Source organism: Lagopus muta, chromosome 1 (genome assembly GCF_023343835.1).
Source record: "Lagopus muta isolate bLagMut1 chromosome 1, bLagMut1 primary, whole genome shotgun sequence".
Classification (NCBI taxonomy): domain Eukaryota; kingdom Metazoa; phylum Chordata; class Aves; order Galliformes; family Phasianidae; genus Lagopus; species Lagopus muta.
The window spans coordinates 19972741-19988996 of NC_064433.1; the positions used below are offsets into that span (position 1 = coordinate 19972741).

A 16256-nucleotide genomic window follows, 5' to 3' on the forward strand; every position below is an offset into this window, starting at 1 on the left:
AGTGCTTTGCAGAACTGGGCTCTTAACACACAGAGATTAAAGTGACATTTATTATGGTCCCTGAACACTCACCAAAACCAGTGTGAGCACTGTGAGATGGTGAGGCTCAGATTTTCTCTCCAGTTCAGATTTTCATTCCCCAAACACCACACCTACAGGTTACATCCATACATATAGGCACGATGTAATGACCTCAATTCTTTTCTTTTTCTTGAAAAAAAAAAAGCCAACACACAAAAAACAACAAAATCCACAAAGAAAGCATTGCACAAAAAAATCCCAGCCCTGCCAGATAACACTGTCACAAAATAACTACTGCACAGAATTCAATACTTGTACCAAACAAGGCAAGGTAAGCTCTATCCTGCCATCAAATGGTAAGTACAGCTCTCCATAACAGTTTACTAGGAAAACAAGATATTGTGAAATGGAAATAATAAAAAGTGGCAAACCTTTAAGCCTTTTAATATCTGATATACCAAGAACTGGATTCGGTCTTCAGTGAGTTTCTCATGCTTCATTATCTTACTCAAGTCTGTTCCCATAAATGGCATGACTAGGTAGCTAAAACGAAAAAAAAAAAGGAAATAAAGTCAGAATAATTGTAAGTTTGTCAAATAAATTGAAACATACTTGTATGCTGTGGTTCATTGACAATATTACAGATCATTCTGTTTACCAAACAATCTTACCAATCTATCTTCCCTTCAGGCCCCTCTGTGTTTTTATCTGTTGTCATGAAGAGGTACCACATAACCCTGACACTGATTATGGAAAGTTGGCAGTTACCAGAAGAGTACAGATGCTGAACTAGATAAAAGGTATCTACTCAACAGCCATGTGATATTTCAAAGATATCTACACAGGAAACTGGAACATTCACACACAGTGGTATTTATCTCACCATCATTATCACAGGGTATGTGAACCAGCAGCAATCAAACGGCCTAGAATCAAATAGACAAGGTCAGATGTAACAAATTAACTTCTATCTAGGATTGTAACCTCCTTCATCATCAGTAACTCATACTGGCTTCCAGTCTCAACATTCACAGGCCAGTTTGTTATCTCTTGGACAGAAAAAATGTGCAATTCAATTCTGTAATCATATAAGGACATAGCAACTACTGAGAATGAAATTTCTTCTCTCTCTCCAAGTCTCACTCTAGATGCTTCTCAACAACAGATCCAGTAACCTAGAAAACTGAGTTTGATTTCTGCTTTGTTGATGCTCTTGAATGTTAAAAGCATAATTATGTTCTCCCCTTATTCAGACTTATTAGATGCATTTTCCCAGAGGCCAGGAAAATTTGAAATGAACCAGAAAATGACACTAGTTTTACAAAAAAAAAACAAAAAAAAAACCAAAAAAAAAACAACCCAGAAAGAAATATCTATGTGTCTTTTAGTAATGGCAGTGACCTTCAAGATTCACTAAGATTTCACTAGCCTGCCATCAACCATACAGATCGCAGGCCTCTGGATGGATAATGATTTATGTAAATAGACAACATTAAAAACAACATGTAACCATCAAGCACTCTAAGAGCACTTTTCCATATGCAATGTGCTCAGTTTACAGTTTGGTGACATCAAACCTAACAGTTCAAACTGAGGAAACAAAATGGGGAAACAAAATTTAAGAAAGAGAAAATCCATTTCTGAGTTTGAAAATCCAAACTTCAGTACGAGTTTATGAGTAACTCACTGGAATGACTGGATCAAACGTTACAGGCTCACTCAAACACTTTGTCTCCTATTTAAAGCTTGCCGAACTTGTTTTTATTTTAGAAATGTATTTACAGTGAGGTTAGACACTTGATTGCCAAATCAATGGAAACGTGATGCCTAGCACATTTAAGTTCCTTGCAAGTCCAAGTTAAAACTCTAGAACTTTTAGAGGGCAGCAACCTGTTCTAGATACTTGTTTTATGATACAAGGACAGACAGTGCAAAAATTGTAGTCAAAGAAGATGAAAAACAGCTGTACACAGTGGGATTTCAATTGGTAAAGACTGATTTTGTACAATATTTCCATCAGTTGCACTTCCAACTCTGACAGAAAACAAGTGCAAGCAGGGAAATGACACTGACTGTTTCTTCACACAGGAAATGGTATCTTGTTTTTAGTCTTCATTACACTGACTCATGGAGTTGAGCAGCAGGAAAGCAGAGCAGCAGACAGAGCAGGAACATATTATGCTTTAAACAGGAGGGCCAGAATTACTTGAGAAACCCAAAGTCTTGGATGACACCGGCCTTAGGGATTGCTGGTGGTGAAACCACATGCCTCTCTTCAGCTTTTTCTGGCCACAAATCAACTTGAATTTGATCTTTACACAGTCAGTAAGAGATAACATCTCACAACTAGTCAGCCAAGGGAAGGCTCCCTCACGTATCTAATCCAACCTTTTGGACAACATCCTTTTTGGCTCCGTGGTCTCTTAAATGATCAATATTAACACATGGTCCATGTTTTTTGTATTTGTTTCCCTCATTTTCTTGTCAGATAGCTTTTTTTTTTTGTCAACATACAAATACACAGGGTTGCTTTTAAAATATAGATACATTGGAGGAAGTTCAGTGCAGTTCTACAAATATAATGTATCATCTACAGTAAGTCCAAGAGCGTTTCTGACGACTGTTTCTGTAGTGACTCTAATTCACAAGAATTGCAGAAGGATCCACAAGTAAAACAGGCTTAATATCTGCAGCACTAAATATCTGGTGTCTGAGATGCTGCCAAAAGACAGACAACAAAGAGATGTAGATGCCCGGTGCCAGAAAATAATTTATATTACATTCTGCTTGGATCATGTTGGCCTGTGAGATTAGTAGTCAAGGGGAAGTGTAGAACACCTTCAACTGGACATAAGGGACTGCAGAATGAGCACTGGGAAACCACACAGAGAGGAATGCAACAGAGCAGAGCTCAGATATTCACAAAACATTAAACAGTAACAGCAGTTTTTAATTAATCCTAGAATTAGAATGGACCACACTGGAGATGTGTCATGCAGAAGGCGTCACTTTGAGACTACTTGCCTGGGTTAAGAATGGTTCCATTATCTGATCATCTAAGCTTTAGTGGAAGAAACACTAAAGGCGGGTTAGGGAGCCCATCAGAAGGTGTTTACTGAAGGATTCAAGAAGCACACAGCCACACAGCTTATAAAACAGGTTACTAGCTCTAACAATAGTCTGAAAAACCTACCAATTTCAAAGTTGCATGGAACAGCCATTCTAAGATAGAATTCAGAAAAGTCAGGAAGCAACGGGTTTGGAATTCTCCATTATTAAGACACACAAACAAATCTCTCTCCATACAAGAAACAGTCCCCTGCTCCCAAACAGAAACAACTCAAAACTCACAAGCCAGTAAATTTCTCCACTGTGACATCTGGTGTGAACACATCCAGTATTCCAATCACCTGAAAATAAGGAGAAGGGAGAGAAAGAAACCATGGGTTAATACTACCTTAACAGAAAAATTCCTGAATAGTGTAATTAGTGGAGAAATGTAATAAACAACATTTCCATAACAAGACATTAACTGGGCATAAAGGTGGCTGAAGTAGCGCCTAACAACATTAGGATTCGCTATGTGTTAAATTTTAAACCTGTGAGGGCTACTTGTGATAAAAAAGATGTATTAAATAAAAAGCTCAGAGGCTTACCATTTTACACAGGAAGACGGAGCGCCTCTGAACCTGAATGACTTCAGTATTTTAAATAAACCAGATAAATCAGTTTATAATCTGAACCAGTCATAAGTGGTCCTCACTTAGCTGGACCTGCACTGATAACAATGAAGAACACTTCAAACACCTGCTGATTTCCCTGAGGAAGTAATTTAGGTAGAAAGATTGCAATCCCTAACTGGGAGAGCAAACAAGAAACTAGACCTAAATTCTTCCCATAGAAAGTACATTATCAAGAGAAATAACCACCTAGCAAAGTACATCTCCCCACCACAGCTTTTCCTAAGAAATTTAGGTTAGATGTTAGGCAGAAGATCTTCACTCAGAGGGTGGTCATGCCCTGGCACAGCTGCCCACAGAAGACATGGGCACCCCATCTCTGGAGGTGCTCAAGGCCAGGCTGGATGGGGCCCTGGGCAGCCTGAGCTGGTGGATGGCAGCCTGCCCATTCAGGGGCTTGGAACTGGTGATCTTTGAGGTCCCTTCCAATCTAAGCCATTCTATGATTCTAGGGTGTATTTTTCAGTGCAACTACATCAGCTGAATATAGACTTAATACAGTCATCTCCAGTGCTTCTCTCAAGCTCATTAATGACTAGTAAATTAAATATACAGAGCTAGATGCTTCAGAAGATGTAGCTGGCATTGTCTAAAGCGAAATCTCAGCTCAGACACTGCTTAATCCTGTAAATTCCTACACATTACAGGCAGTTGGAGTTGTTTCTTTTCAGCTTCCTAGAACATCTGTAGTTCAAACCTCAAACTGGAGTCCTGCAGTCAGACACTGCTAATTCACAGTTTCTCTTTGCTCAGAGCAAGCCCCTGAGCAGGGCCCAGAAGCCAGGCTCTGCCAGCAGCCTGTTGGTGCTCTGGGCAGTGGGCTACTCGTGCCAGGTCCAGGCTGCCACACTGACACTGGAACATGGTATTCTGGGTTTGCACGAATGCACACTATCTCAAACGGCAGCTTTTAGGCTGGTTGATGCACTGATTAACTGATGCACATGCCTCTCTCAGCAACCTTCTGCGACACAACTTTTAGACAGGCACGTCACAGGCTAAGGGTTATTGTGGTACTGAATTGAAGGCCACACTGAAAAAAGGTATTTGAAACACCTGTGAGGAGTGGAATGGCATTAGATCAGTAAGACAGACTACCATGCCACCCCCCAACTGATGCCAGGTCTGTCTGGCTCTGATGTCATCAGTGCAGACTGGCTTCTGTGCTGAGGTCTGAAATGCTTTTTTAGAAGCCAAACACTTTGACAGAAAGCACTTCTCCTATTGTCAGCAGGCCTGTGGAGTACCAACCAGTGGGGCACAGAAAGAAAGCAATGGAAATGGAAAATGAAAGAGAATATTATTCCTAAGAGACTTGTAATCTTTATAGCCTTATTCAGACCAATCTTCATGGCTGTGTGGTTTAGGGATTACACATCAGTTTAAAATTGAAAAACTAGAAGCTTCATGAAAGGAAACAAGACTAACGGCGTATTATGTTGTCTATGTTACCATCACAGTACTGAAATTACTGCACAATTCACCTGGATAACAATCAGGATGGATTTGGGACATTATTAGCATAATAGCATAGCAAATTATGTGGAAGTAAAGACAAATGCAGAAAGAGCAGAAATGCAGGGAAAAAAAGAAAGAAAGGAAGAACAACTTCCTTTATTCAAAGGTTGAAATAAACGCAACCAACACTGATGACATCCTTTGTGCACCTATTTTTGTCCTTTTCACATTCAAGGGAGGTACCACACTTAGACTGGGTGTTATCACAACATTGCAAGGCTTAGATGAGGACAGAAACCTCACAATCCCTCATCTTTGTAGCGAAACGTATCTTAGAAAAAATAGCTAGTAATATTTTTCTGAGCACCGTTATCTGAAACTCATTCAGAATAATGTGACTACCATAAAACAGTGACTATACCCACAGAGGATTTGGTTATTCTCTGAAGTGACATCTTCAGTGTTTCTTCCTCTCCTCCCACTTTTCCAGAAGTCCTGCTTGTTCTCTCCAAGGAGGTATTTCTATGCCTTCATTCACCTAAGCTATCTGCCTCACCAACACAAAACATACTGAAGATAAACTCTGTGATGCCAGAATGCAGCAGTGACCCACGGGGGACAACCCCACAGACAGAGCTGATGGAGCAGAAGATGAAGTGATAAGGATGCTGCACTGCTTCCATCTCATCATAACAAAATGTTATCAGGCCCCCACTGTCAACACAAGAACACGTTTCAATAAAGAGAACAGCAGAACAAAAATCATTCCGTGAACCACAGCAAAATCTTACTTCTCCATTAAACTGTGTCCCATCGTTACTTTATGCTTCCTGAGGTACAAACTACTGATTCCAAGGGAGGCTGCAAACCTCCGGAGACGAGCGTACTGTTGGCCTGCGTTGCTGCAAACCCCGTGATGTGAGGAATACCACAGAGACCAGCACTGCTCCCGCTGGAGGGAATTTTAAATACTAACACAGAAAGCTCTTCTAACATGCCAAGTGTTTCACAGTGCTCCTTTTCTTGTTCTCCAAAGCAAGTTTTCTGAAAAACCTGAGATCCACGTTAGTGCCCAATATATGTCACGTTAATAGTTAATTGATTTAAAAATAAAAGGGGCCCAATTGCTTCCCCTTGGTGATCCTTATGAAACAGTTGTGCTTTGGGGTGATCTTTCTTCCCTGGAACAGAGTCATTTAGTATTTCCACCCAGACCACTGCTTTCTGCAGATATGCTAAGAGCAAGGAGGCACAGAATGAAATAAGTCTTCCCAGGAAGATACATCTCCAGATACTTCTCCAGGAAAAGGAAAAGAACTGGACAGAATACAGGAAACTCCCTTTTCCGTACTGTGGAAAATCCCAAGTCTGTCTAAAATGCCCTCTTCTCCCAATTAAATACAGTATTTGCAAAAACTTCGTGGTGCTTAAAGATACTGCCCCAGCACAGAATGAAGCCACCACAAAACACGCATCCCAAGAATCATCTCTTGTTCATAGCGTGCTCTCTATGAAAGCTGAGGTACTGTGAAGCCTCCTGCAGCCGTATTCTTCCCCTCTGATAAGGAATGAACTCCCTGCACCCAGGGATGGCGATGAAAAGCATCTGTAGAAACTGCCAGGAGCCATGACCACATTTTTTCCCTACAAACTCTGCCAGGAAGCGATTTCAAGAATGAAGCCCCCACAAAGGATGCATTTTGATTGCTTCTGCCCATCTCACTGCAAAACAGGTTGGATTTTCATCAGCTCCCCTGCAGTACCTTCCTTGCTTGTTACAAAGCATGTCTAAGGACAGAGCTTGATGTGTGCCTCTCCCATCTCCCTGCAAAGCAATGCCAACCAGCTGCAGAACTACACTTCTGCTACTCCTACTTGTTTCAGGTGGGGATGTTCATGCTCTGTACACTGCTGACTGTGTCCTTCTCCCAGGAAGCCGCTCCAGTGGCTCCAGCCTTATTTTTAATCTCTATCATTCCCCTGCACAAGACATTTACACTGATCATTCTGATCAGTTTTAATTACTGGCAGCAAATAACAGCTGTGTTTGTAAGGTGTTTACCACCCTCCTCTTCTCAGATATCTCCTGTTCGAAACACAATTCTACCACGGGCACACAGCAGCGAGGAGCTCCTCATCCATATGCTCCCATGCACATTCATGTATTTTCAAGGACCGTTTCACTGGATTTCTGTAAAGGAAATTTCTGATGCAAGCAGCAGAACGCAAATGAAAGACGTGATCTGCTATAAATTAATAAGTAATGCAGGCTATGTCTTTCATGCAGTAAGTGCTTCTTTATCCCATGGATGTTACACATGAACACACAGCGAAGCTGAGCAGCTCTGGCACTCAAGCTGCAAATACATTTTTTAAGAGAGCCCTGCTGGGGTATATTGAACTATATATCATACTGCATTACATTTTCTGCAGTGTTAGCTTCAACTTCATGTTGTTGTGCTCTTCCACATCACAGGGCACCGGTGTCCTTTTAACTATGCTAAGAAGCCTCAATCTTTATAATTGTAACCCACAGCACAAGGCTCATGCTGCAGTCACTTCCATTCCACCCAGGGTTACCTCTGCTGCACCTCAAGGAGAGATGGAAATGGCAGCACATCCACAGACACCAGCCATGTCTCACAAGCCACGCTCTTCTAGAGACCTATACACAACACCCAACAGACTCAAATGCTTTAGACTTACACCCTGGAGTGAGCAAAAATCCTAAAACAAAAAGGTTTGGGTTTCAGCGCTGTCCTCACCGTGTCTTATTTGACTAAGCACATCCGTCTGCTTTATTACTGTCTAAGGCTGGGTGTGAAGAAACAGGTGATGGCTGACGTTCAGCCTGGATAAAACACCTACCAGGTAGGTTTGTAAAAACAAGCCCAACGTGTGATGACTGGTATTGCCATGTTGATTTACCAGCAGCTCCTGGAGTCACTTCTTTCAGTACTTGGTGTTGTGTTAGCTGCCTTGCTGTTTGTAGCTTTCAGCATGCAGAAAAAGCACCATGAGTGTTACTGCCCTACAACATTTTGACAGCAGTAAATCATACAGCCATGCCTCACTTGCAATCTGAAAGCAGATTTACCACTTTCGGACAGGATTGACAATTTGCATTTTATGGCACTTATCTCCTTAAAGGATGTGAATTTTCAGCTGATGCAGTCCTACAGGGTTTCCTGCAGGAAATCCAATGCAGTGAGCATTCACAGTGGCACCACACATCTGTGTAAAGGCACTGCTCACCTGTAACTCCCTTCTTGGACTGACTTAGTATACTTCCTCTTCTAATGCTCACGCCAGGCCAGATGAGCTGCAAAAGTGACAGTCTGAAGATCTCCTCAGGTAGGAGCATACCTTCCTAGTATTTTCTCTGAAAAAATGTTGCCCCTTGGCTGATGCCAAAAGACCTCACTTTTTTCATGATTAAGAATTCAAGATAATTAAGCATCAGCTAACCTGAAATGGAAGGCCTGCATCATCATCCTCAGAAGCGTAGCTGTAGAGCGAGAGCTGATTTGGTGTCTGTTGGATACTCGAGCTCCTTCCAAAGGGGGAAAAACACTAAATGGTTCTCCTAATGTAAAACATACATTGTTCTTGAGATGTTGGAATTCACCAGAGAGTAATGTTCTCACAGAGAGATGACTGAGAGAGTAATATATAGAGTACCTTTAAACAAATACTGCAGCTGACTCTTAGTAGGTTTCCAGGAAGACATCTGTAGAATATTAACTGACTCAACTTAAAGAGATGTTTAATGGGCATCTGTCAAAAATCTTATTCCAAAAGCATATTCAGAATTTAAATTGGTACAACTGGGTCAGAATTATCATGTGTGCTTATGCTTATATATAGATACAAACGTATGCTGGCACACAGGCACTGTTTTCATTCTCTTTCTGGTTTTAAGTCAAAGCCATAATAGATAATTTTAAGGGTCCTCACTTTAAATGAACTCAAATTGTAAAAAGGCAGGGAACAAAAGCAGCACTACCCAAAAACAACTTCCAAAAGATAAGCAGCCTGGTCTTCTACATGATGCAGTGGGTGCCAAAGAAACAACCAAGATCTGTAGTGGGAGATAGCATGAATAAATGAAGAAAAGCAAAAAACACAGTATGCTTTTCATTCTGCTTAGCTGCTTGTATTCCCCATTTTCACACCACTTCCTCTTTTCTGCCAGAGTATCTGTTTATACAGCTAAAAAGTAATCCAGCAACTTATCTTGCTGGAAGCTAACTTTCCTTTTTGGCAATATCTAAGGCAATATCTAATATCTGGGTTAAATTACTTCTTAGGCAATAGAAGTAACTTACGATGCTTGTGAAACATCCCAAATTCTCTCAGACTATAACATCCATCAAAAGACAGATCTGAGTGCCATCAGAGACAGGTCTCACTCTCTTGATAGATGGCTTCTACCCCATGGTCCTCAACACCACTTCCCTCATGGATTTGTTTTCTGAGGGATGAAGAGAAGTTCCATGTTACAAATTTGCATGGCTTACACAGAAATATTCCTTGTTACATTTCAGTTACGCACTACTAGAAAGCCATCAGAGACCATAATGATTTGGCATATAAAATGAAGAGATAGTCATCTCTGCAACGTATGGGAACTCTTGAGTCACAGCCTGAGCCACTGATTGACCACCTGAGGCAAAAACTGGCTCAGCCATGGGAGCACAGGTGAAGGCGATTCAGCTGTGTGACCAGAAGGGGTGGAAGGCGGTTGCACCTCTCCTAGACCCCATTTAAGGCCTGACTGCCATGGGGGAAGGATCTCTTTCTGGAGATGGCTCCCTTTGGAGTTTTCTACTGCAAGCCTAGGACACAAGTGAGCATTCCATTTATTTTTGATTCTCTCTCTCCACTGCGACAATCTTTCTAATTATGAAACCTATAGAGTACTCTGCTAATTGTATGTTTGTTAATCGTACATTGCAACCGCTATTGCCTACTCCTGAAAATGCCTGAATAGGTGAGCAAAATGACTGGGAGTTAGTTCTCCTACAAGGTAAAACACAACTTCAGTAAAATTAAGTGAGATGACTCCCGTATTTACGTTCATCCTGTAGGATAACAGGACATCCTACGACACTTCCACACTAAGTAAATGAGCGTACTCTTCAAAGGATCAATAATAGAGGTAATCCAGGGTATCGAGTAGGTGTTTTCTTCACTCCAGCAGGACACAATGAAGAACTGTAGCACAGGTTTATGATGTCTCCTGTGCTCTTAATGGAGGGTCAGAGATGCCAGTTTTTACTGTGGCGTGTCAGACTATTTTCTTCTATTATTATGAATGCATCATAAGGTTAAATAAACTATGATAATACATTGATGCATACACATCATAACGCTCCCTTGAAAGCTACAAAGGGCAGACATGCTCTATCCAAAGGCAATGACAACAGATGAAAAGAACAACAATGTGCAAAGAAAGAGGCTCTTTGACAGAACTGCAGCAGATCAAAGATTGGGGGGAGGCCTGAAAATCCTGATGAGGAGTGCTACTGCCACTCTGGTCTAATTTGGGATGGGAGGAATGTTTAAAGAGTATCCCGAGGTCAGCATGAGGGCTAGAAATCCTGAAAGGCTTTGCTGCCAGTCCTAATTCACAGTGGGTGAAATGAATGGTATGGGACTGGAATCGTGGATGGAAATCCTCATGAAGAGCTGTAATGCCCCTTCAGCCTTATACTGGATGGGCGAGGGTCAGTGTCTGCCTCCCCAGTGTCCACACATTCCTTGCATGATCATTTATTTGGTCATTGATCTTTAATGAGTAAATACCATAATTTGTGGCAATTTTTTTCCTTAGCACCTAGACCAGATTTATCCTTCTGTGGCCCAAATTGTTTTCTAAGACTATATGTTACATATTATTCCCTTCCTCCATGTATACTGATTTGTACCTGTTACAAATGGCACTCACACTCCACAGTGAGCACTTCTGTGTGTATTCTGTAGTCATCCAACAAGCATGTGGTGAGGTTCCAGAGTGCTGTCCTGAAGGGCCTACATGAGTGGAAAATGCAACCCAACGCATGACTCTGGGAAACGGAAGACAGTTTGCAAACTCTGCACACCGTTAAGAGCTTTTGACTGCAGGAGCTAACTGCTCCCAAATATTCGGTGGAGAAAATGCAGAGAGTATGAAAGCCCATGTATGACATGGAAGATCCCTGCAAAAATTAAGTCTTTGATATGTACAATAGTGGTTAAAAAGCTGTTACTTCAAGTAAAATGAGGAAATATGCTAAAAGATTTAGGCCAAAAGGTTAAGAGGCACGAAAAGCTTTAAGCCTACAAAAGGCCTTCTTCTTCTGGACAGTCCAGATATCCCACTGATTATTCTTCAAAACAAACCTAGACAACACTGGTACCCAGACTGTTAATCCCATAATGTCAAATGACAATGATAGGTTACTGTTAGCACCAGTTTCTCTCATCCTCACTCTCCATCATGTAGCTTGCCATCATGAAGGCTATATGAAGGAAAAATGCTCCAACCTCCCACATTAACCTCCCACATTATTACTTGAAAACAGACTCTGATGTATCATTTTAATAAGCCACTACCCCCAATCTTTCCTTTTTTCTTCCTTCATTTTAAAGCATTTAAAGCCACTACTCCGATCCCCCCAGCTCACCATGGGAGCCTCTCCTCACGCTTCGACTCCACAAAAGTTTTCACACAGATCTGTTCAGGATAAACAATTTAATCACACTTTCAACACTTCTTCCTACAGCTGTTCTTCTTTTGTACTGTGTGGGAATCTGTGCCGAGTGCTGTATCTTATTCTTTACTTTCCAGTAAAGCACTTTGCTTAGTTATTCCCAAACATTCCCTGTTTCCTATTAGCACAAACCCAACACTTCCGAATACTTCATGAAAGATAAAGAAAGCCCTACTCCCCCAAATAGGTATGCATGCACAACATGCCCACCTTCAGCAAGTTCTGAAAACCTGTTTCACTTTTCAGATGCTGCCGTGTGGGATGCACAGCACAGATCCATCCTCCTGTACCTCACAGGGATGTAATGACGAGGATGGAATTTCTGGGCACTCCATCTCTTTCACTGGTCTGAAGCACAAATTCCACTGCAGTTCTAAACCTTCCCACCCAACCTCTCCTACAGGACAGCAAGATGTGCTTCTCACAGGAGACTCCCATGTGTGAGCTGACGTTTGCAGATCAGGGACAGGCAGACGAAGGACAGACCACAGGTCTTGTCAAAGAGCCCTGAACGCCACAGCTGCACATCAGCTTGCCCAGTTCTTTTCTTTTTCAGTGCACGTAAGCTCTGCGAAGACTGAACTCACGTTTTCGTGCTTCATGTGCTTCAGGAGGCGCAGCTCTCGGTAGGCTCTCTTGGCAAGGATCTGGGACTGAAAGGGGCGGTACAGCTTCTTAATGGCCACTTTGGTGCCGCTTCTTCCATCCACAGCGGAGCTTCAGGGGAGCAGAACAGCGCCTTGTGAGTGCGGGCGGAGCGGCACCGCCGCTCTCTGCTGCCTCGCTCTGCCAGCGGCGTGCCCGGCACAGAAAAACGATCCCAAGCCAGGCGTCCCGCTCCAGGGTGGAGCCCGGGATGGGGACACGCGCGGCTCTGAGCGCGTTCCCAACCACGCACGGGCGGACCCCCGCTCCCCCGCCCGGCTCTCCGCGGGACGGGGCCGCCCAGGTGCGGGTGGGGCCGGCGCTCCTCAGTCCCCCCGGACCTGGCAGCGCAGCCCGGCTCGGAACGGCCGCCGGAGAAAGTTGGTCGGGAGGAAAGCGAAAGCGCCGCGTCCCGCCGACCCCGGGCTGCGCCCCGCCGAGCCGCCATCTCGGCCGCCCCCGGTCCCGGGGTGCGCCCTCCTCCCCGGGGCAGCCGCAGCCCGACCCCTTCCCGCTCACCAGACGGTTCCGTAGGCGCCGGAGCCCACGAGCTGCAGGTCCCGGTAGCGGTCCCGCACTTCCCAGAGAGTTTTGGTGATCTCCTGCCGGTAGAAGCCGTTCTTGGGGGAGGACATAGCGCGCGGCTCCTGCCGCCACCTCCAACAAAGAGCCCGGGGGGGAGCGCCGAGCGCCGGGCCGGGCTGAGCGAGCCGAGGGGCCGGGCTTGGCCGCGCTCCCTCCGCGCCTCGCTCCCTCCCTCTCGCCCGCCCCTGCCCCTGCCCCGCTCCCTGCCCCGCTCCCCCGGCAGCGCCGCGCTCCGCTGGGGGCACCGCCCGGCCCGGCGCCCTGCCCGCTCTTGAGCCCCGGCGGGCTGTCCGCGTGGAAAGGCGGCGACCCGGCAGGTGCTGGGCACGGGAGGAACGGTGCGTGGCAGTGCTGCTCCCGGCATTTCCCTCACGCAGCCCGTGCTGCGTACGCCGCGTTAGCTCTTCCAGCGGCTCAGCGCCTCCAGCGCTTCTGCTTTCCGCCCCTCTCCCCGCAGCAGGGTGGCCGAAGCCGTGCTGCTGCCTGCGTGGACGGCGAGGGCAGCTCCCTCATAGCGCCGACACGGCGGAGCGAGAAGCTCGGCGAGCTGAGATGCGGCCGTGGCCGCTCAGCCTCATCCAGCGCCGTGCAGAGAAAAAGGTGTGAGGCTTCTGCCGCACCAAGACACGCTCAAAATCCATCTGTTCCTTATGACTCGCTTGCATGCTGCCGTGTGTTTATGGATCTGGTGGGTGATGTGTGCTTTATTGTCCTGCAAAGCTCAAGATATCTCCCCTGTCCTATGAAATCAGCCTTGGAAATGGGAGGTGGGAGTGGGAGCTGACAGCAGTGCAGATGGATGGCTGCGTGGTGACACCAGGGCTCCGTGCAGGCCCTGTGTGCTGTGCTGGGTATTGTGCTGCTGGAGTAAACTGAGAATCCTTACTGTGGAGCTGAGCACAAGCACATCCCGGCCTTCATCTGGGTGTGTGCCCACCATGGGCTTGTTCAGCCTGGAGAAGAGAAGGCTCCGGGGAGACCTTACTGCAGCCTTCCAGAACTTGAAGGGAGCTTATAAATGGGAGGAGGAATGACATTTTACACGCTCTGATAGCAATACAACAAGGGGAATGGCTTTAAACTACAAGAGGAGAAATTTAGGTTAGATATTCGAAGGAAATGCTTTACCCAGTGGGCAGTGAGGCACTGGCACAACTGCCTCAAGAAGCTGTGAGTGCCCCATCCCTGGAGACACTCAGGGCTGGGCTGGATGGGCACCTGAGCTGCTGAGTGGCTCTGCCCATGGCAGGGGATTGGCAGTAGATGGTCTTTGAGATTCCCTCCAACCCATTCTGTGGTCCTGTGGTGTGGCTCTTGCAGTCTGCGCTCTTGCATCAGTGCTTTGGATGTGGTAAAACTCTGCTGACTTTTACACTGAAGTGTTAAGGGATACAAAGTAAAAAATAGAAATGGAAAGAGGAAGAAATGAGAATTACAGGCAGTCCTCCTGCCAGGCTGGGGCTGTGCGACCGCTGCTGCCTGCAGCTCTGCATGCACAGGGGTGTCTGCAGGCAGGAGGCAGTGGATGTGCAAGTGGTCCATGCATCTCTGGAGTGGTATGAAGCGGCTCAAATGGCTGCTTAAATGTTTCATGGTGCTGTATTTCCGCAGCAAATTGTCCTGGTCGGCACATTTAAGGCTTGTGCCTTCTTTTTAATATGTTCTATATTTTCTCTGTGCATATATAACTAGAATTCTTGCCCTTTGTGTGGTCTGACTTCAGCCCTGAGCAATGTTGTTGAGGCTAGGCAATTCAGGCTTGCCGTTGCTAGAGTTCAGTTTGTGGCTTATCTGGAGAGGGGCGATCTGGCCGTGCTGTGTGTCTGCTCAGTTCGGGCGAGCAGCCCTGCCCTCTTCCTCTCACTACTGACGTGTCAGGTACAAACTCACATCCTTCCACCGCACGGGCCATCTCCAGTACTGCTCTCTGCCGGTAGGTGACCCGTTTGACTTAGCTATGTTAGTGAGAACAGAAAGCAGCCTTCTGGCACTCGGCAGGTAGTGCTGGGCTTCTGTCAGATCAATTGTACACATTTGTTTTTCAGATCAGCCATCCCAACCATCGCCAATTTGTTTATTAAATTTACAACATTGCTTTTTTTGCAGTGTTTGACATTCAGATGATGGCTGGATATGGTATGGGCCAGGTGAGAGCTAAACAGCAGTACCTGTTACTGGGTGTTGAGCCTGTCCATTATTTAACATCTAATAGCTTGGATCCATCCACAGCTGGCAAATCTTACAGCAGAGTCACAAAATGCAAAGTCTTGGTGACCTGCTGGGCTTGGTTGGATGGAGTATACAGTATTTTCCTGAAGACAATCTGTTGCAGTCACACTGGTGTGATACTACAGCCATATCTTGGCCTAGGCAGTATTGCTGGGAAGGGCTAATTGAAAAACAAATGCTATCATATGTCTGTTTTTGGCATACTTTTAATATAAAGATTATGGAACAAAAGGTTTCTCAGACATCATGAATAAAAGGTAATAAATAATATTACGATGCAAAACACACACTTAATGCCCAACCTGTGAGGGGAACATTGGGAAGATTGTTACTGTGGAGAAGTTTTTGTTTTGTTTTTTTAGCACCTTTCATTGCTGTAAGGTTGCCATCAGCTGCAAAACACGTGGTAAATAGGATGTGTACAGTAGTGTACACTGTACACATGTGTACAGAGATTACACTTTATGATCTCTCCAGGGACTAATAACTCAGTTCACACTCCAGACAGGACCTGAGACTTCAGTGCTGGAGAAGCAGTTCTGTGAGACAGTAGTAGAGAAGCTAACCACGTCTTCCTGAGGAGTTCTGCAGAGGAAGAGAAATTACACAGCCTGGTGAGGGAGCTGCATGATAACTGCTCAGGACAAACTCTCTATTAATGGTGACAAGGTGGCAGTTTGTCAGGGCAGAAGAGCATGGGCCAACAGCCAGTCCTCTTTTTAAAGTAGTCTGATCTTGCCTATTCATGTTTATTGCTGTGGAAGAAGCAAATCAATTTTCATTTATTGCAAGGAGAAATAAAGCTGAAACAAAAATGTCAGTT

The 16256-nt window shown here is 44.8% G+C and overlaps 1 protein-coding gene across 3 annotated transcripts in view; it reads right to left on the reverse strand.

Annotated features, from left to right (window-relative positions):
* MAPK12 (mitogen-activated protein kinase 12) overlaps positions 1-13319 on the reverse strand; it is a 31199-nt gene extending 17880 nt beyond the window's left edge. Inside the window, exons 1-4 of one of the 3 annotated variants that reach the window (XM_048941990.1) lie at positions 13139-13319; positions 12562-12691; positions 3373-3431; positions 453-564 (exon numbers count right to left, since the gene is read on the reverse strand). In XM_048941990.1, the coding sequence (XP_048797947.1) occupies positions 453-564; positions 3373-3431; positions 12562-12691; positions 13139-13254 (417 nt within the window). In that variant the 5' untranslated portion in view covers positions 13255-13319. The remainder of the gene's footprint in view (positions 1-452; positions 565-3372; positions 3432-12561; positions 12692-13138) is intronic. The other 2 variants (XM_048942128.1, XM_048942053.1) reach the window with 2 other exon arrangements.
* Positions 13320-16256: the final 2937 nt, after the last annotated feature.